This window comes from Colletotrichum jinshuiense, chromosome 9 (assembly GCF_051148585.1).
Source record: "Colletotrichum jinshuiense chromosome 9, complete sequence".
Classification (NCBI taxonomy): Eukaryota; Fungi; Ascomycota; class Sordariomycetes; order Glomerellales; family Glomerellaceae; genus Colletotrichum; species Colletotrichum jinshuiense.
Window position 1 is genome coordinate 1263506 of NC_139316.1, and position 20604 is coordinate 1284109.

Consider the following 20604-nt stretch of genomic DNA (forward strand, 5'->3'; position numbering starts at 1 on the left):
GGGACGGGTCGGGACAGGGACGGGACGATCAAACCTAGAGGTGGTCCTGTGCGACGGTTCACACACGGGCTGCCACATGGGACGACGAGACGTCATGATACCAAATGTTGAAACTAAAAGATGCTTTCGATTGATCAATGATTATACATATATATATATATCCAACTCCAGCCCGTGTTTGCCTCATCCAGACAGCTACCCATTCCGATATTAGGACCGTCAACCTTGGGGGTATTTGTAAAGCCGCGCCCAACTCAAAAAGCGGTTCAATGCCGTCATGCCAATGTATGCACCTCCATCTATATGATTTAAGCCTAAATCTACGCCACCGTCGACGGGATGGCAGGGGTCGCCTTGCCGACCTCGATGTCCTTTTCCGCGACGGCCTTGTCGTCGGCGATGGACAGCTTCTGCAGCTCCCCCTCCGGGGTCTCGGGCTCCGTGACCTTGACCGGCTCCGTCTGGGTCCCCTCCGTCACGCTGCCCTCCTTGGTGGCGGGCGTGGCGGCGGGTGTCGGCTCGGCCGCCGCGGCGCTCGCCTTGGGGGGCCAGGTCTTGGCCACGGAGCAGATGACCTCCTCCTGCTCCTTGCCGGCGACGCTGCCGATGCCGACGCACTCGAGGCGGGCGCCGTCCTCGGTCTCGCGCCAGAGGGCGGGCCGCGACTTGAAGGAGCTGTGCCCGTTCTCCCACTGCACGATACCCTCCCACGCCGGATCCACCGTCGGCTGGTCGCCGAAGCTGAACTCGAGCTCGCCGCCGTACTGCTTCGGGATGTTCCGCGGCTCGATGAACTGCTCGAGGGTCGGGCGCACCTCGTGGGGGCTGAGGATGAAGATCTTGGACACGGTGATGGGGTCGAACCAGCGCTTGATCCAGCCCCAGACGGTGGAGAAGAATACGGGCGCGCCGATGATGAAGATTCCTGGAAGTTGCCTGTGAGCAAAAAAAGAAACCCAGGCAGGTGGAGGATGGTGAGGGGGGATGCGGGTTACTCACGGTCAAGCGTCTCGGGGTAGTGCGCCGTCGCAAGCTGGCTGGCGACCTGCATGTGGCCCTTCAGGTTCCAAAACTGCTTCAGGCTCACCCCGGAAATGTCCACAACGTTGGTGCTCAGCGTGATGGGGGCGTCGCGGTGCTCGCGGTCCTGCAGCTGCGTGGAGAAGGGCTGGGTGAAGCGCGTCAGGTTCTCGTACAGCGCGAACAGGCGCAGCATGCCCGGCGGCGTCTTGCCGTCGAACTTTGCCTTGCTGAAGCTCGCATCCTTGCCCAGCTTCTCGTAGTTGGCGATGGCCTTGCTGTCGAGCGTCTTGACCTCGAAGAGGTAGATCGGGATGCCGCGGCGGTCGCGGCGGCCGAGCCATTGCGGGTACAGCCGCCGGCTCTGCTCGTAGGCGTCGAGCTCGATGGTGCGGTAGAGGACGTCAATGTCGTTGGCGGCACGCCACTCCTCCGTGTCCTTGAACTGCGTGAGGGCGTCCGCAGGGACCCATCTCCGGGCGCGCAGGTATCGGCTGTATGTCGCAAAAAGGAGAGGGAAAAATCAGCACAGCCGCTCGTCTTCCTATTGTTCCGGCGCATGGCGCAGAGGGAAAAAGAGGGCCCTCCAACTCACAGCAATGTCGGGTCGTCGTGGGAGGCTGGCGGGCCGGGCTTGTACAGGCCCTTCTCCTCGAGCAGCACCTTGAAGTCGGCAAGCTGCGCCTCTTCGTGTTCGTTGAGGTGGCCCAGATGGCCGTGAGGATATCCGACTTCGCCGCCGACGGTCGAGGCGTGGGATTTGACCCTTGCGGCGGGGTCGGAAGAGGCGGGATCGGTCATGATGGGGGTTTTGGCGGTTGATACTCGGTATGGAGGCTCAACGAGTGATAACTTGGGATGGCGGTGTACAAGACGCGGTTCTCGACGCTGGAAGAACTTCTACTCGTCAGCGCGACGTGCGAGGTCGCTCGGGGAAGGATCTGGAGCGTCAGCGGCATGGTGTGCGGCATGGGCGGGATCCATTCATTGATGTGGTAATCGGCGAGAATCTAACCCCCCCCTGTGACCAATCCTTGTCACCTGTCAGCTTATCGACCGCCCCCGGCTCCATTTACCCGACGGACCCGGCCAACCACCGGGCGGAGGTTTCGGCGCCTTGCGTCATACAAGTTGATGCACCGGTCCCAGTCCCATCTCACCTTTTCGGTCTTCTCAACTCAGTCTTGGGAATAACCTCAATTCGATATCGACCGAGTAAACCCAAGCCAGAGATGCGCCTCCCGATTTCATGATTACCAAACCCTTCCAGAGCATCGTGGGTTCTACCATTTTTTCTCGCAATATTTAATTCGCAGCAGTTTCTATCTGGCCGTTTGCCAAGCGCCACAATGACTTGATGGCGCCGCGCCACTGCATCCTTCGGCGCGTGATCGGCCAATGGAAGATTTTCGGGAGCATGGCGTGCGAGTCATTGTGGAGACTCAATGTTAAACACCCTTCCGGCCCATCAGAAACTAAACACCTGTGAACTGAGCAAAAAAGGTTACGGCGTGAACGGCGAATCCAAGGTTGCCCTGAGTTTCCCGTTTCTACTCCCAACACACCGCTCAGTAACCCAATTAGAGCCACTCAATTCCATCATAAATTTCCGGGACCCGTTCATGCGCCTGGAAGCTCTATCCCAGGTTCCAAGATTGACTCGTGCCCACCAATTAACGGCGGACATTGAGAACCCACTTCGCCTAATCTGGCAACCTGCTGCAAAAAACCTCGGGTTCTCCCAAGTTTCCGCGTATAGGCATCAGTAAAATACATGGGGCCTTTTAGCTCACTCACTGCGAAAAGGGTTAGTAGTCACTTGGTCACTTGGTCAAATATTAGTCGTCAACGCGAGCCGCCTGCAACAATAGTCCAACTAAACAGCCTTGGAATTAATTGTTGTTTTGATAAGCTGCGAACGTTGGTGCCAGAGTCAGATGACGACCAGTAACCTCAATGTATGAATCCTTTGGCAACAAGGGAAAAGCTCAAGGAAACGGAGCAAGTTGGGGGCGATAGAAACCTCTCTGGTAGGAGAAGAATATCCGCTGAACTTGGTAACGGGAGCGTCCCGTCCCGTAAAGCGTGGGATACCACGACGGCAAGCCACAGAACCGTATCGTTGTTACCACCTTTCTATGCCACTAGGCAGCTTCGCTAGTTCGCGCTATTACTTGTCGGATTGAAATTGCGGTGTGACATCTGAACGAAACAACCAGCCCATTCCCCAACGAACGATAAAGGCAACACTTCAATGTTGAGCAGACACTGCCGTTTGGCACATCCCTGGATTCTTGGTTTCTGGCGGCGCCGCAGTCGCGGAGTTGTTCAGAAGGAACCGCAAATTGAAGTGGGCCGGTTGGTGTACATCTTCATCACGGGAATAACGAAACGGCGAGCTCGGCATCCTGAAAACCGCGTCGTGGTGCGTCGAACCCCCGGTGAATGCAACCATTCCAACCGAATAGACGGCTGCATTCCCATGAAGACATCCAATTTATCGACTTGATTGGAATATTACTCCTAAACCAACTGTCTGAAGGATATAGCGGCTTGCATATAATACTCTAAGCCCTCCGACATCGAGAGCGACTACAAAGATCGTCTCAGACCAAATTTTGCAAATATGCACGACTCAGTTTTCGATATGGAATACAATCGTTCAATTACTCCAATATTCAGCAAAAAAAAGTGCTACGGCTAAGGAACCTATCGTTTGTCTTTCCAAGCGCTCGCTCAAATCATCTAGTCTGCAACACGGCTTCTCCAAGTCATCAGCTCAACGTCGGAACTGTCCAGGGCGACCAACTGTCCACGTTAAAGTTGTTGTAGGTCTGGTCAGTTCGGTATATGCTCGTTGAACCTCCAGACTGTTTCAACAGGAACTTGTTGATGAATGCAGTGAGCTCGCTCTGCTGGGAGCTAGGGAAGCTGCAATGCGCGTGGTTCCCAACCTGGCTGTATCCGAACGTGTCGAGAGAGCCCAAGGCCTGCCACTGCTTTCTGGCCCCTCCCATGCAGCCATATGTACTCATGGTCCCGAGCCACTCGTAGTCGGGATTCTCCATGGTGTACACAGCTCTTGGGGCAATGAGCCCGGCAAGCATGTGGTGGTCGAAGGGTAGCTGGTTGACGTTGCTGGTGTACTGGTTGAAGGCGGGGCCGAACCAGGGGTTCTCCCCCACGATCTGCTTGGCGTCCTGCACCGTGAAGCCGTTGCGGTTTTGCCAGTCAGCGATGCGCCAACAGCCAGCACCACCAGCACCGGATTCCTGGGGGAGCGTGAGAGCAATGCGGGAGTCGAAAGCGCCGGCCACCATGGCCCCCTTGCCGTTGCGGGAGCAGCCTGTGACACCGAGACGGGTGGGGTCGATACCGACCGAGGGTGTCAACTCCAAGGCGTCGATGATCCGCGAGACGGCCCAGGCCCACGCAATGAGAGCACCAGCGCTATGGCCGCTGCCATACAAGTCGTAAAACTTACCTTTGCCTCGGGAGCTGCCGCCCTGTTGCTGGGCAATCTCGTCGTTATTAAAGGTAATGGTGCCGACGGTCGAAGGGACGGGGATGCTCGCGGCGCCATATGCGATAATGGCAGGGACGCTGTTGCCGCTGGGCTTTGAGATAGTCACGGCGAACGAAATTGACTTGCCGCCGTCCGAGACGTTGATTGTCAATTTGTTCCCGGAGTAGGACGCGGTAACGGACTGCGGCTTGGGCGGGAGGGTCCCGAGTTCCAGACGCTGGAGCTGGGAGCTGATCTCTGCCTGCTTGCACGCCCAGTCCGCCTTGGATGCGACCTTGCCTCCATTCTGGAAGGTGAAGGGATCGGGCAAGACCGACGTGGAGGCGCCGAGGCCGGAGGGAAGAGCGGGACAAGCGGTGCCGCCCCCGCCAGGCGCCGTGGTGGTTGTGGTGGTGATGGTAGTGACTGGGCCACCTCCTCCAGGCGAGGTGGTAGTCGATGTCTGCAGAGTGGTTGAAGGCGGCTGTGCAGTAGGGCTGGTGTTTGGCGGGCTTCCCGGGACGCATTGCGAGTACCAGTCATTCTGGTACCGGCAATAGTAACCCGAGATGCACGTCGTACCGCCCGTGTGACCGATTCCGCCGCATTGAGCCCAGGCACCCTGCTGTGCGCTGACGCTCGCGACACCAACAAGTACGGCAGCCGTCAAGACGAGCCTCATTCTGGCAAATATTGAATCAAAGTGTATATTGAATAAGATGGTGACTTGACAATATCGGCAGTACTCTGGTGCTCGTTCCCGTAGCACTCGTTCATATATAAACTGCCGTAGCGCCAAGCTGTAGAGCTCACGGCATGGTCGTAAAGAGAACGGAGCCTGGGCACTAGCGTACCAGGCTTTCGATTAGTCCAAATTGGTCGTTGAGTTTAACATCGGGGTTATGAAGCGGCTGAAGTCTGAGTTGGGTTGTATTCTGAATGGCCTCGTGGCCCCTCAGTGCCGGTAGAATGCCACTTTAGCCTAAAAAAACCACAATCAAATTGACCACAACGGAAAGAAACAACTAAAAGCGGAAGTTCTAAAGTGTGGTAGTATCTATCTTACAGCAGACTTAGTCCTGAGTATTAAGAGGAGTCGTAATTATAAGTTGCTGAAGAAAGATTTTCCACCTGTGATGAAATGCATGGTATATGGGTTTGAGCAATAAGATTAGATGCGGTACCCTAATTGACCAAAATTGCTGATAGCCAGCTCTGATATATTGCCCCTCTCCACGCTGGCCAATGAATGTGTGAGCCAAAATGGGAAACTGCCCTCTCTGATTCATTATCACATCCATCCCTCTGGTAGCACAGTCTATTGATGTTTGCGGGGGTACGCCATGTGGCATGCTCCCGGACGACCGGGCTGGAGAGATCCTTTGCATGAAATCCCGGCTTGGCATTCGGACAATGGTGTCCGATCCGTGCAGGGTAAGGAAGGGCGAGAAGCTTACTACAATTGTCGCACGGCCAAATATTTGCTTATTTGAATCGTTCGCTACGCTAGCATCTCTGATTTAGATAAGCATTCAACCGCGTGCAACTGACGCGCTGCAACGATTATTGGACCTTTCAATGTAAGTTCGGTTGCAGAGATGTACCAAGTTTCACAAAAAACAGTCAACAGAATCAGGATTACAAGATTGAATCAGAAAATCCAACTATAGAATACTGATACGAGACTGCGGGCTGGTATGTAACTGTATGGATTGTTTACTGCGGCCCACTCTGCCCAAAAAGATTGGCTTTGTGCACTCGGAAGACGGCAAGTTGCGGAAACAAAATGATCTCGAATACAGAACTAAATGCTATGAAGATGGATTTTTTAAATACGAAAAATCAATGTAAATATCATACCCCCGATAGGCGGTAAATTGGGGTAGTATCTCACAGAGCTTTCTCGGTATCTTAATTAGCAGCTCTGTCAACCCAACATGAAATCAGACCTAACAATTCCCAAAACAAAGACACGTTAGTAGAGCAGCAAGCCAAATGACCACAACAATTCTATGAAAAGCTGTGATACGAATCATTTGTCGCATGGAAATCGACAGACAGCTTTCTTCACCCCTTCAAGGTTCGATGTTCTCCACACAATCTGTTTTTCATCTTCAAAAATCAACCGTAACGAGATGGAGGCTTGAGCAGCAGCAAGGTGTTGCATGCGCATCCGGCTACGAATAACCCTAACACTCCATGGCGGAGTCTCCGAACGGGAGAATAACGACGTACTCCAAGCCCAGCTTCACAGCCTTCCCGGCGTTGAGTGTGACCTGCCAGCTCACCAGGCCACCCTTCCTCAAAGCAGCAGTTGCTTTGCCCCAATCAGTGCCATCCTTGCCTTCTTGACCAGCGCTCCCAGAGGGAACTCTAGACCCGTCAAGGACAAGCCCCTTGGGCGTAAGTATATCCACTTTAAGTCTCTCGTCCTCAGATACAGGCACCTGGTCAAGCACAAGGAGAGAAACTGGCTTGCCTGCCGATGCGCGAGTATTGGCAATAGTGACGCTGCGTGTGTACACCGAGCTGTTTTCCTTTGTGAAGACGCCTGTCGTAGTCCGGCGGACATCGACCTTAGGGTAATTGACCTTGATTGCAGGGTCAATGCCCAAACCCAGCGAGAAGCTGTCACCATCGCTGCAGTGAGGTAGCTGTGCGCGACCCATAAAGGTGCCATCCAGAGTGAGACTCGTGCTAGCCTTGAGAAGAGTGAGCTTGCTGCTATTGCAGATGTTAGCCTTCAAGTAAGCCACTGGCTTGTATTTGGCGATAATAGTGTGGCTGAAGCCAATGTTAGAAAAGTTGAGACGGGCGACCCGTTGCTTGGACGTGGTAGGACGGGGGGTCAGTGTCCTTGTGCCTGGGAGGTCATAGGTCGTCGTAAAGCCTGTCTCTTCCACGGTGGACTCTTGAAAATCGACATTCTCATCCTGGTCGGGGGTTCCTTCCGCGAGGAAAGAGTCGAAATCGAAATCTTCTAATACCCTGTTGTTCGTTGAATCGTCACCTGACATATTTGAGAAATCCAGCATGACTGGTGGCTGTGCCAGGCTGCCTGGAGCCCTTTGTTGCATAAACTGTTGCGGTGGCCGTTGCAAAGCTTGCTGCTGCTGTTGCATAACCTGCTGCGGCGTAGGACCTTGCATACCTCCCTGTTGCATAGCTACCTGTTGCGCGTGTGCCTGTTGCGCTTGTGCCCGTTGCATAGCTGCCATCTGCGCTGCCACCTGTTGTTGTCCTGCGTGCTGTTGCACTGCGGCTTGTCGCATTTGTAGTCTCCTTTTTGACTGCTGCTCAAGCAGCATAAGCTGCATTTGGTAGTCGGAGCACTGCTGCGTAGTCCCAACAACACCAAATAGGTCCCCTCGCGGCCTCGAGTTTTGGGCCTTCATCTGCTGAAACCTCCACCACTGCTTCCGTTGGTGGCGCTCTTCTTGGCTGCTTAGGATATCGTGTTCTTTACCGCTGCCGCCCTTGTCTGTCAACTTGATTTTCCAAGGTTTGAGGTCCGGGATGTTGTTTTCTAATCCAGCAAACATAGCCTGCGATGTAGACAGTATGACTTTGCAGTTGCTCCATGTCTCAGAGGTCTTGTTTGTGATTTGAGCATCGTAGCATAGTGTGCCGGTGTTGTTTGTAGTGAATAGCTGGAGGTCGTAGCTTGGAGCCCAGAATGCATCTGAGGTGACGTATGACAGGGAAAGGTTGCAGGTAAGACATGCTCCGTCGGTCTTATCAAGGGACGGAGTAAAGGCCTGAGCTGTATCGCTTGACATTGATGTCCGGCGAGACGATATAGGAGTGAAGTTTGTCGCCTCTAGGGTCACCCGAACGGAGTAGCAAACCCTGGGCCAGAAGAGCTCACGATCTTTGCGGATGCGATCTTTCTCTTTCTGGCGCTCTTCTCTTATTCTTGCGTGCTTTTCCTTCTCCTTCTCCTTCTCCTTTTTTGTCTTTGCTTTCTTCTTGGCTGCTTTAGCGGCATCTTTCTTCAGTTCATTGATGAGACGAGTCTCCTCAGCAAGCGCTGCACTCAGAAACTTGGCATTGTCTTGACCGCGACTGATCCCAGCCACGCGGTCTTGAAAGATTCTCTCTCGCTCAGCCCGATAAGTTTTGATACTTTCAGCAATATCGACGATGCCTTCTTTGCTGTGAAGTGAATTTCCGTAAGCGTCAAGAATTGTAAGTCGGCTAGAAGCGCTGTCGACGGCTTCTTTCGCACCTCGCTCTTCGTCCCGCAGCTGTCGTAGCCGAGACCGCAGCTCGGCGAGCTCAGGAGACTCCACCGGGCCACCTTCATTGTCTTCATGGTCAGAATCGGTATCCGGTACGTCATCATCGTCATTATCAGACTCAGGATAGATATCTTGGAATATGTCGCGGTTGGGAAGCAACTCCACGGCGATGTCGGTGATGATGGCAGAGCCAGTTCCTTCAACCTTGATTGTAGATTCGTCGACAGTGGGAGTCAATCCGAAGATTGTAACCTCGTTAGTCCCGGACTGGAAGCCAATTAGCGGATTCACTACATGTGACAACAGCAGAAGACTTACCTTCAGTGGCAGGTTCTTCAGATCCCTCACGACTTGAGCCTTGGTAGGGAAGAGAGTGATCGATCGGGTGGCCAAATCCCGCACATGATACTCCTTATGGTGTAGGGCGTCCATGATCCTGATTGTCGACGATGAGTGTCTGTGCTGGAAGTGCGAGAGGACTTCGTCTAAGTGTCACCAAGGGGTAACTGCTTTAACGGCACCAAATGGTTTAAAGAATCTTAGAATGGTAAGTAATAAAAGAGTAGAGAGAGACTGTGCCCATGACGAGAAGAATAACACTGAAATTTGAAGGGGAATACGGGTTTACTTATACTTTTGGCGGGAAGCAAAAGGAGGCAATGCTGACCATTGACCTAATTGGTCGTTGGCCGCATCCTGTTGCCTTATCGGCCGTGCGAATCCTGCGGAACTCCGTTTTTTCCGCCGCCGCCCCTTAGACTCATTTCCCCGAGAAAGTAGTGGACAAAACATTTGACAAGGATAAAAGCAGACTTCACCAGTCATCAAGTCGATCTAAATGTAACTGAGAGTTGCCAGATCCAAAATCTCTCTGGAATTGCTCTTTCAGCCTTTTCGCATGGTGAGAGACCAAAAGTTTCTATAGCTTCGAAGCCCTTGATGGACTTCAAGTGACAACGTTAGTATGCTGAATTTCAGGTATTCAAAAATACTGGAGTTTAAAGACATGAATAAACAGAAGAAAAAGACCTCTCTGCGTCCAAAAGCGGCCCAATCCTCCCTAGCCAACACCCCAGCCCTTCTACACCGATCCCTCTGCCACTGCACAGGATCGCAGGGAATCCTCCCTTTAGTAATATCCTCGAGTGCTAGGAATCCTTCTCTATCTGGCTTCCGATATATCGCTGGTGAAAATTCAGAGGATAAACTTCCGACCGTAGACCTCCTTGGCTCAACTTCAGCGCGCGTGCATTAGCTTCAACTGGGCGGGTGACGTTGCATTCAGAACTTCACGCTCGCAGAATGGGTCGGCCGTGTGAACAGCGGAGTCGGATGTCGTGCTAGCATCTCTTCAAATGGCGTCAAAGTTCGATCTGCAGAAGGAATCTAGCAATCGGAAGAAGCAACCCACTACGGTGTATACGGTTCTAATCACGCAGAATTGGTACTATGCCCCAATCCCGTGCCCGAAACCAAGTACAGGAATTTCGTTGACGTTCACAGTACCATATAATTGGCATGGCGGTTTGAAATCTAACCCAGCCGAGGTAAGCTCAACGAGGAAGGTTCTGAAAGTTTGGTCATAGTAGAATCATGCGAAGATACAGACAGCTAAACACATATTTATCGTTGAGCTTTTCTGCAATCTTCGTGACTGATGCTCAATCCATGTTGCCACTCCACTCTTCCACCAACTGGAAAAAGACGTTTCTCAACTACTCGCACAAGATGGCCCGCCAGATGGCCCGCCAGACACTTGACATGTGAAACACTTACAATCTCAACCAGCCCTAGAAAACACATCTTAGCAATGGTATTGCACATGGATGGATCCAACGAACCACCAATCATGACCCTATCAAAGTCTTCAGCCAATCCTTGCCCTTCTCCGGGTTGAGACGGGCGGTTTTATGGGGTGAAAGAGCAGTTGTGTGCGGAATCAGCGAGAATAGGGCTTTCGATATCCGTACGAAACCATAGTCTGCAGCTTGGCCATCTTATAAGCCAGCAGCAGTGACCAAACCCCGCATTCAAGAAGAATTTGGACTCTAATAAGACAGATTACTGATCAGCTGATGATGATATGGCGTACTTTGACGACGCAAAGGCTGGAGTTGATTTGCTTGAGCGGCATGTAAGCTAGTATACTACCTCAAATACTATTCTATATACTGGACGGGATGCTATGTGTCATCTTGAATTGGAAACTAGGTTATCGCGTATTATCCCAGTTAAAGTACTGAGGTAAGATCTGACAGCCAGCTGGTGCACATAGCATCCATTTAGACTTATTTAGAGAATGCGGGTCCGAGTTTTATGAACTTGGTCTACTGAGGGACAAGTCCTGGGCTTCTGAAGACATAGTCCACCATGCAATATGGGGCGGGGTATGACTAGGGAGAGCGTGGCTGGAGCTGTGTGAGTTAAGGTGAGCTAACCTTAATCCAGGCCTGAAAAACCTTGAATTTGTCCCAACAAAAAGCGATGCTGTGTCACCAAAACAGGAGGGCCATACGGTGGTACCCAGACCAGATGCCTGAATCAGCTGGAACACGGTCCCCAAACGACATGGCTCATTGATAGTAGGGCGTTCTTGAAGCTAGAATTGATGGCAACGAAGAATTTCTGGAGTTCGTTTTCTCAAACTATGCAGACATATCTATCAATTCTTGATTTGAGAATGTATCAGCGCATATGCTCCACAGGCGCTACTTACCTATGTTTAGCGGGCCTTTGGCAACCCACCTTCGCTCTGAATAAGCTTACTGTTGCACAACGTATCCAGGTTCGGGTCTCGATCCTAGAGGTTCCTTTGTGCCCGTCGCATTGTACTTTCCCCATGAGAAGGAGCCATTAACTTTGGAAATCCTACAGGAAAGGCAGGAGTCGACTGGTAGGCGGATGAAAAAAATTTCACAGCCCAGCGCTCTCTAAAAGTTGCCTGGGATTGTCACGCTGAAATCACGGTAAGTAATATGTCTTGGTCTTTAACAAACCTGAGTTAGTTCAGGCACACCATAACTAAATCTAGGTTATGAGTGCGGGCTATTTTGTTGCCGCCGACTGGTATCAGCGTCCACGCCCGCATGGCGCACGTGTCACTTCGCCGCGGAAACAATTAGTGATCATAATCAAATTATAAATACAGAACAGGATTCGCGCAGGATTCGGCACTTCTACGATGGAGTCCCTCCCTCCAATCGGTGTTAAATATGTGATCATCTGCAGGTGGCCAAGACCGAGGCTGTCTGACTGGATCGTGTTAAACCTCGCCGAATCTAGTTCCGCATTTACATGCGGATGCAGATCATCACTAATGCCAGTGCAGACCGACTGATCCCGCGGGATGCGATGCGCCCGGACCACCTGAATGACTCTCTGCCAACCCAGAGCGAATATTATAAATACATGTTGCTGGCAAGTATCCCCTCGGCACAATGGTTTGTGTATGTCCACCGCTAGTTTAAACCTTCACCCAAGTTTGGAAACAGGCCCCCAACAATGTCTCCCTTAACACTCCAAGAGAACCAATTCACCCACAGCGGGGACAAGACCACCTTCTACTGGTCCGCCGGCCCCTCCGGAGGACCACTCGTCATCTTCATCCACGGCTGGCCCGCGAACGGCGAGACATGGAAGCCCCAGCTCCTTGCCCTCGCCGCCCTGGGCTTCAGGGTCATCGCCCCAGATAACCGGGGCTACGGGCGCTCCAGCGTGCCCCAGGGCCCCAGTGCCTATGCCCTGGAGCACCACGTCTCGGACATGCTGGCGCTACTCGCCCACCTCGACCGCGACAAGGCCGTCTGGATCGGGCACGACTGGGGCGCCGGCCTCGTCTGGGCTTTCGCCGCGCAGCGCCCGGACAAGTGTGTCGGCGTCTGCTGCATCTCTGTGCCGTACTACACCATCGAGCTCGGTCTCGATGCCCTCGTCGCCAACTCCAACCGCGACGTGTACCCCGAGGACCAGTACCCCGTCGCGCAGTGGGACTACCAGGTATTTCACAACGAGCAGCCCGAGGCCAGCGCCGCGCAGCTGCGGGCCAACGTGCCCAACACCATCAAGCTGCTCTACCGGGCCGGCAGCCCCGAAAGCTATGGCAAGCCCACGATGCTGGCGTCGCTGCGGAAGCTGGGAGGGTGGTTCGGCGGCGCCCCGTCCGCGCCGGACTTGCCGTTCGAGTCGACGTTCTTCAAGGACGACAAGCCGGCGTTCGACCGCATGGTGGCCGAGTTCGAGCGCAACGGCTTCGAGGGCCCCAACGACTACTACCGCAACCACGAGGCCAACAGGGCGTACACCCTGAAGAACCCCAACGGGGCCCGGCTGCGCTACCCGGTCTTGTTCGTGGAGGGGCGCTGGGACAGCGTCTGCGACACGGCGATTTCGAGGCTGAGCGAGCCCATGCGGGAGCTGTGCGATGACCTCACCGAGGTGAGCATCGAGTCGGGGCACTGGGTCCAGCTGGAGAAACCGGAGGAGACGAACGCGGCGATTGTGAGGTGGATTGCCACGAAGCTGCCGACGCACTTCCCTGGGTACTGGAAGACGCCATTTGTGTCGCGTGGCTGATGGCCTCGGAGGGACGGCCTTCCTGGGATTGCATACAGACACATGAGATATTCAATGTAGTTCTAATATACTGGTATATATGGGTTGTGCTATAGTGACCTAAGTGTCTCAGCCACTAACTTCAGCACGCCAATAGTGACTAGGCCCCCCTTGTGCACTTGTCAACTCAACCGGAATACTTCAACTAAACTACCCGTATAGGCGCTTGCTGCCTGGAGGTAACCATGTTAATAAGCCGAGCCAAAGTAGCCCGGGACTTATTCCGAGTAAAAAGCGGCCTTGGGTTACATAAGCAACAGCGCCATGTTTCCGGCTTGGGACCATGAAACATGTCGTGCAGGTCTTGTACAACTGTGTACGATGATGGCACTGGCTGCAAGTGCACGAGCCCCAAATTTGACTTTGGCACTCATGGCAAGCAACTCAACATCTTGTCACACTGCGAACGTTGAGGCGAAACGCTGTTGCGCAGGGCTCGTGCCCCGTCTCTAGTAGCGCGTTCGCAGCCATGGAATTGTCACGGGCAAATTGTCAAAACCACACACACGTGCTTGAATGATGGCTCGGGAAATTCCGCGTCGCTCCGACTGCTGAACAAGAACTCTACGTATATTACCGTTGTCAGTGATCATTGCGATGCGGTCCTTTCTCCCAAGGTCCGCAGCAATGAACCGTTGCTCGACTTCGTCGAGCAGCCCGACGCTGAAGGACATACGCGCGTTGCATAGGTGAATCCCATTCACTAAAAGGTTACAAGTGCCCATGGTTGCTGGCATCACAAAGAGGGCTTTACACATGTCACCCTCACAGGGGGTCCGTGACGTATACGCGATGAGTCGAAGTGGTGCAGCGCGATTAAAGCTCGTGATTCATTGCCGAAGACGTGGTTTGCGCTCGCGTTCTGATTGGCCGAAGCTCCGAAATCAAATGTGTCATTCCCCGGAGCTAAGACATCCCCGGCCCCGGTCCACGTCGACCTTCGCCTTCTACCTTGCTCGGCTTCCTCTCCTTTCAACCCTCGCCATCAAATCCCTAGATTTCCTACCTCTCTGTAGACGTTCATCTAGCCTCTCATAGACAGGCATCTAGATTGTATTGGACATCGCGACATCCCGTTCTCCCGCCCATTTGAATCCCCTCGGCCCTTATCTGGAGCCTTGACCCCACGCCGCCCTTATCGCCCTTATCGGAAGCCCTGACCCTACCTTGCCTCGACATCCGTCCGTGTCCGACTCGACCTCCCACCCACTTCACGCGATCATCAAGCACAAGACATTGCCGCCCATCATGGCAATTTACGGCTCCGTCCCCCCTCCCGAAGGTGTTGATCATTCGATCGCAGCGAACCCGGATCTTCCGCCCCAATCTCAGACACCTGTGGCCGCCCATGTCGCCTCCGCGGTAACGGCTCCAGTCGACATCGAAGCGTGGACCATTTCCGCCCTCGAGTCGCTGAGCGTCAGTCCCATCACCCGTGGCACAGGAACCCCTCTGGCCATCAACATCGATGAGCAAGTCAAGAAGGTTGCCGTCACCGTCGCTGCCGATGCGCCACCCGTCCAACAGACCCCGATCCGCCGGCCTCTGAGTCGGAGAGATAGCCAGAAGAAGAGGGATGCGCTGCTGAAGGGCAACGAGGGCACCCGGCAGCGTCGGCGATGGGAGAATGGTCTGTTTCCTCCCTTTCACCGACCACCAGCCCGCGCGTCTTTCGTCTGATTAGCTTCACCCTGAACCCCTTCTTCCTCCATCATCGCTAATCATCCCTTCCCCTCCCAGACCGTCTCGTCGGCGTACCGAACGTTCAGCCCCCCCTTCCCAGCGACTGGGAAGTCCACCCTACCTACCCCGTCCAGGTCGTTCCTTACCAGATCGCCCAGTTCTGGGATACGGGCCTCCGACAGCGTATCGAGGACAAGACCGCTAAGCTTCAGGCCCAGCGTAAAAAGCAGCAGCGCAAGAACGGATCTGCCACGGGTTTGGAGATTGGTGAGGTCCCCCGTGACCTCCGTGACACCGCCAAGCGTACACCTGCCATTAAGGGCTGGGTCCGCGTGCTCGAAGAGCCCGTTCGGACGTTCCTCAAGGAGCGCAGCGAGGAAAGCGACGCCGAGGGTGATAGTGAAGACGAGGAGATTGTCTTTGTCGGGCGTAATGGAATGTCAGCCGCGGGTAAGGGGTGGAAGAAGGCGAGGCGAGAGGTGGGCAGCGAAAAGCTCGATACTGGAATGGTCTTCGACTCGCTGGGGGATGACGAGAGTGCTTCCTTCAAGTATGTCCCCCCGGCCCAGCTTGCCAGGTCGGAGCCCTATACTAACTTGACCCAGGCGATGGCTGACGCATTCCATCTCGGACTACTACGGGCTCCAGTCCCACTCCGTTACGACGGGCGAACCCGCTCGCCGGGTCGTCTATGTGACTACGAGGGACTCGAGCAAGCGCTCGAGTCCACGGAAACATACGGCTTTGCCACGTCCGCTGTGGGAGATGTGTTGAAACCCACCATTCAAGTTCTTCGCCATTTTGTTACTCTCCACCCCCTCGCTCCAATCTTCCAAAGGCTTTGTCTTAGACTGCAGGGCCACTCCGGCTTGGCTATATGAGTGGTTGTCAAGGTTCAAGTAGTCACTCCGCTTAAAGTGACGAATAGACAGGTTGCGTCCAAATGGTTGCTTTTGTGCCATAAGACCCAGCATATTGTGATGGCCGCTACAGGCAAAGTCGTGAGCGGTTTCGTCCACCCAGGGCCCGACATGAGATCGGAGCCAGGATCACTGCATTAGCGCCAGAGACGATGCGGCTGGGCCTGACAGGTCAAATTCTCGGGTACACGCAGCGCGGGCGGAAATGACCACGGCTCGAGATGAATCCCGTTCGGCTTCGGATGCGGCTCGCTTGTGATTTCGCACATGTGGCCCTTACAATGATATCTTCTACCCCTCACGTCGCCCTTTCCGGAGAAGCCTCATCGGCTTTGAAATACAACGTGCATCGTGCACACCCTCCCTAGTGCACGGGTTTGGTTGTCCGGCTTGGCAAGAAGGCAAGTCAGAGACAGCGTGTTTGACTTTATTTACTTTTCCCTTCATACGGGCTCCATTATCCTACTATTTTCGATATTGCTCGCAGAGCCGACACGAGTCATTCTTGCCCCAGTGGTTCTAAACATACCATGCCGTAGTCCTTGTCGTATGATATCCCAGACAAGGCATGGGAAGAAGGTAGGGAGGGGTAGAAATGCAGCACCTTAAGCGGGGGCGAAGATCATTTCTGGGCATTCATCAATATAATGCAACTCTCTCCGGTGGCGTCCAATACGAGATGTGCTAAGTCAAGGTAATAGGTAACACGATACGTCCTACTCGCAAACCTAACAAACCCCAAGGTCTCACAACAGTTCCTTACCCCATGTCTTTCACTCATCCCACTCCCCTCTTTTGCTCAAACACCCAGTTTAAACCAACCAATTGGCAACAACGAGTTATAATCGTTTCCCTAATCACATACCACAACATCCCGCCCGCGCAGAGGAATGGCCAAATGGGTGTAGTCAGGATACCAAGTGCATCAATACCTAGCACTTTGAATGTCATTACTGATACTAAGACTATCCCCTTACAGTGACAACCCTTTTGCACTGTGACAGTTTTTCGCTGAGAGCCGAACGGACAGATCATACGTTTCCCCCTTCATGTGGGAGCATACGGCGTGCGATGAGACCCCTTCCCCTCGCCCTGTCCCTCTCTCCTGCAACTAACTATGCCACAGCTGACAAGCCCATTCCCCTCCTAGACTTCATGCGCAGATTTTACAATTACGAATGTCTTGTGTTCAGCCTCGTCATGTTCCTCGGGGTCCGTGGCGGGGTGACACTCAGCAAGCGCGTCCTTGTGCTTCAAGCAAGGTGGCAGCCGCCCGCCGTGGTTGTTCCCAGGGCAGTACGTGGCGTCATTCTTGAGTCGCCAGAGCAGCGACTCGTGAAGGACTGCGTCTTTCGGGATGTCGCGCGTGTGGCCTTTGTTGAGCGGGAAGCGGACGTTCGTCCATCCGCTATCCTCGAGCTCCCAACGGGTGATGAAAGGGAGCCATTCTGTTCGACGTAAAGTTAGCATCGACATACTTTCTTAAAACACACCGTAGAGCATGTGCGTTGAGGGGGGAGGGGCTGCTGCTTACCCATAAGTTTCCACAGGAGCACCCTGAAGAAGGCCGTGCCGCAGCCGAACGCGAGCGAGTCGTGGATGAACCCCTTGAGCGCCTGCTTCTTCTTCTTGGCGAACCGGGCCTTGAACTCCTTGACGCTTTCGCGCCACTTGAGTGCGGCCGACTCGTCCTGCTGGCCGACGAGCTCGACCTCGCGGATCATCCACGCCAGCGGGACGTCGCTCATCTGGAAGCGGTCGCAGCCCAGCGCCTTGCTCGCCGCCTTGCTCTTGCGGGACGTCCAGAAGTTCTTGATGCTCTCCCAGACCGTCATGTCCTCGCGCTTGTCGAGGGGGCTGTCGTCGGACGCGGGCCAGCCGCCGCCGACGTCGCCGTGGCAGCCGGGGAACCAGACCTCCTTGATGTCCTCGTGGCTGTGGTTCGCGTCGTCGCGCATGTCCTGGGCGAGGAGCGCGGCCTTGAACTTGACGCGGCGCTCGTCGACGGCTACGGCGTGCCGGACGTGGTGCGCGGTGCCCAGGACCGGCACCGGCACGGGCGTCGTGCGCTCCAGCACGGCGACCGAGTTCACGCAGTCCCAGATCCCGAGGAAGAAGACCTTGATGTTGGACTCCTCCAGCTTCCCGCAGTGCATCGTGCTCTCCTTGCGGCAGAACGTGTCGCTGAAGGCTGCTATCTCGTCGCGCGCCACCTCGAACCTGTGTCCGTGGGCCGCGGGGTCCTCCCCCTCCTGGTGGCCCTCGTGTTCCTCCCCCTCCTCCTGGTGGTCATCATGGGGCGGCTCCTCCTGGCCCTCCAGCAGTGGCTCTGTCTCTGCCTCGCCCGCGCCGGCGGCAGGCTTCTTCCCCTTCTTCTTCCCCTTCCTGCCTTTCTTGGGGTGCGCCACGATGAAATCCTCGACCTCGCCCGCCAGATAGCGTTGGTAGAGGCGGTACGCAAAGGGGACCATCTCCTCGTTGCCTTTGCAGAGCAGCCCCACGGTGTTAATCATACGAGCCAGGAACTTGGCCGTAAAGGCGCCACGGCTGAACCCGAACATGTAGATCTTGTCGCCCTTTTCAGACGCTTTAGTAACCGTACTCGTCACTGGCTGCACTGGGAAGCCAAACTTACGGAGTCGTAGTAACGCATCAGGAACCGGTATCCGGCCAGAACGTGGGCGTCAAACGTCGTGCCGATCCCCTGATCGATGGTTTGGGAGACGGAGCTCCGCATCTCGCTGAACCAACTTTTGTTCACCGACGTCTCATTGATATCATACGTCCCAATACCAGCTGATGAGAGGCATGCGTAAGCGACAGAAGATTCACTGGCTGAGAGAGAACAGACTCACTCTGGTAGTAATGGTATTGGTGAGGATCATTGCGATCCAACTTGCTCAAGATCTTGACCACGTTTGTGTCCGCATTTGATCCCGTGAACGTGTTGCCAGTGCCATCAAAGCAGAGGACTAGCTTCTTGGGCACTGGGTTCTGCTGAGACCCCTGGCCGGAGTCGTGAATAGCTGCAGGCATGACAGCGGCAAAAGATTGAAAAACAGGTTCGTCAATTCAGAAGATGGTATCTGGGTATTCACATTCAAGACATGGTCACGGAGGGAGAGGGAGGCCACCTTATGAGGCCCAAGACTCCATATATCACCGCCAGTCTTGGTTTATTTTCCAAGGCTGCCGCCACCGCCTGGCATTCACCCCATTGCCAGGCCAGCCACCCGGTTGCCATCAAGCCCGGGAAATGAAACATTTCCGAGCTAGGTTTACATACGAGGATCGAGGGCATCGGACATGTTCGATATTGGCTTCGGTAGCGGGAGGAGCGAACCTACGTCACATCGTATCACAGTATGGCGAACTGCATCCTCTGAACGCATTGTTTCGTGTCTCGATCGTCAGTCAGTTACACGGCATAAATATCTCTCCCTTTCCGGTGGCTGAGACTGATATGCGGTGTTAGTTGACCGGTGAATTTGAATAACAAAGGGTCACGACGCGGGGAATAGCAGTTTGCAGTATCACAGGACGCGCGAACGACAAACTGGCCATCTGGACTATACCGGCCACTTAGTACTTTGTTATCAGGGCGACCGCACACGAGGTGTCTCAACTACGCAAGAGTACATGGCCAGTCGAAGAAACACAGTAGCAATACCTGCCCAGTACTGGTGGTCACTAGAGATTGATTATTTCGGAGATCAGGGATGGAGGTTTCACTCAGATCGGCTCCCGCCTTCCCGCCGTCTTTGATGCCCTGTGTGAGACGTGACCAGTGCGAGGATACATGGCAAGAGAAGAGGGGTTGGCAAGGTAGACGAAAGTTTGAATACAACATAAGGTTGTTAACGCCCTACGTTCCTCCAGGAAGAGGACCGCCGCCGATTCCTATCATAACTCTGCCTTTCGGTTCTAGACATTCAGCCACCCGGACTGGAACCTGCTCTTGGGAATGGCCACGGTCGATCTGCCATGGAAGCGAAGGTTGGCGTGCAGCTTCGCGACGCCGCGGGGCTGGATTCGTCCTAGCTGAGCTATCTGCTTTTTGAGGGGAAGGGCAGCTCGTGTCTAAGACAACGCAAAAGTATTGTGTAGCTCATAATAGATGTCGTGGAACTGTCCTGGCAAATGTCAATACCCCCAGAGGCGGTGAGCTATGTTTTAGACCCTGTCGGCAGATGCCGCCTGCCAATTAGGCAATACGTGATGACCATCATCATGAACCGTGCAGACGGCGCGGGCCGTAGTCTGGGGCCGTTTGGAGCCGTTTGCATTGAGGTGGGACGCGTACCGACCTGGGAGAGCTCCTTGCATCTCGCGTGCGGCTGGAATCCCCTTTCGCATCTTCCCCGCCCGCTTCCCCTCCCCGGCGCGGTTCCACAGACTGCATGTCTCAGGTTGGATTATTGAACGCTAGCTGCCTTTGCGAGACGGGGAAGCCAAGGGATGATCGCAACGCTGCCTCAACCTTCTGATACCCGCATCTTGAGTGCGTTTTCGGCGTCAAGTTTCGAGGGTAGCTGTCTCTGGACGCATGTGGGACGGGAAGGCCGCGATGCACCAGAAACACATGCTCATGCATGCTCGTAGAGGGGTTCATCGGCCGCAGATT

General features: G+C 54.4%; 6 protein-coding genes across 6 annotated transcripts; 2 read left to right on the top strand and 4 right to left on the bottom strand.

Annotated features, from left to right (window-relative positions):
• Positions 1-320: 320 nt before the first annotated feature.
• Positions 321-1821, bottom strand: EsH8_IX_000354 (CRAL-TRIO domain-containing protein; the record flags this gene model as incomplete). Its single annotated transcript, XM_083266690.1, has 3 exons — positions 321-925; positions 1000-1514; positions 1616-1821. 3 exons carry the CDS (start codon positions 1819-1821, stop codon positions 321-323), a joined length of 1326 nt encoding a protein of 441 aa, XP_083130255.1.
• Positions 1822-3794: 1973 nt separating this feature from the next.
• On the bottom strand, positions 3795-5207 carry EsH8_IX_000355 (uncharacterized protein; the record flags this gene model as incomplete). Its single annotated transcript, XM_083266691.1, has 1 exon — positions 3795-5207. One exon carries the CDS (start codon positions 5205-5207, stop codon positions 3795-3797), a length of 1413 nt encoding a protein of 470 aa, XP_083130256.1.
• Positions 5208-6714: 1507 nt separating this feature from the next.
• On the bottom strand, positions 6715-9198 carry EsH8_IX_000356 (DUF4139 domain-containing protein; the record flags this gene model as incomplete). The annotated part of the gene is made up of 2 exons (XM_083266692.1): positions 6715-9033; positions 9085-9198. 2 exons carry the CDS (start codon positions 9196-9198, stop codon positions 6715-6717), a joined length of 2433 nt encoding a protein of 810 aa, XP_083130257.1.
• A 3069-nt stretch (positions 9199-12267) lies between these two features.
• On the top strand, positions 12268-13338 carry EsH8_IX_000357 (alpha/beta fold hydrolase; the record flags this gene model as incomplete). Its single annotated transcript, XM_083266693.1, has 1 exon — positions 12268-13338. One exon carries the CDS (start codon positions 12268-12270, stop codon positions 13336-13338), a length of 1071 nt encoding a protein of 356 aa, XP_083130258.1.
• Positions 13339-14625: 1287 nt separating this feature from the next.
• EsH8_IX_000358 (uncharacterized protein) lies at positions 14626-15834 on the top strand (the record flags this gene model as incomplete). Its single annotated transcript, XM_083266694.1, has 3 exons — positions 14626-15007; positions 15118-15610; positions 15666-15834. The coding sequence occupies 3 exons, from the start codon at positions 14626-14628 to the stop codon at positions 15832-15834; spliced, it is 1044 nt and encodes a 347-aa protein (XP_083130259.1).
• A 1292-nt stretch (positions 15835-17126) lies between these two features.
• Positions 17127-19016, bottom strand: EsH8_IX_000359 (T6SS phospholipase effector Tle1-like catalytic domain-containing protein; the record flags this gene model as incomplete). The annotated part of the gene is made up of 4 exons (XM_083266695.1): positions 17127-17428; positions 17515-18556; positions 18616-18776; positions 18836-19016. The coding sequence occupies 4 exons, from the start codon at positions 19014-19016 to the stop codon at positions 17127-17129; spliced, it is 1686 nt and encodes a 561-aa protein (XP_083130260.1).
• Positions 19017-20604: the final 1588 nt, after the last annotated feature.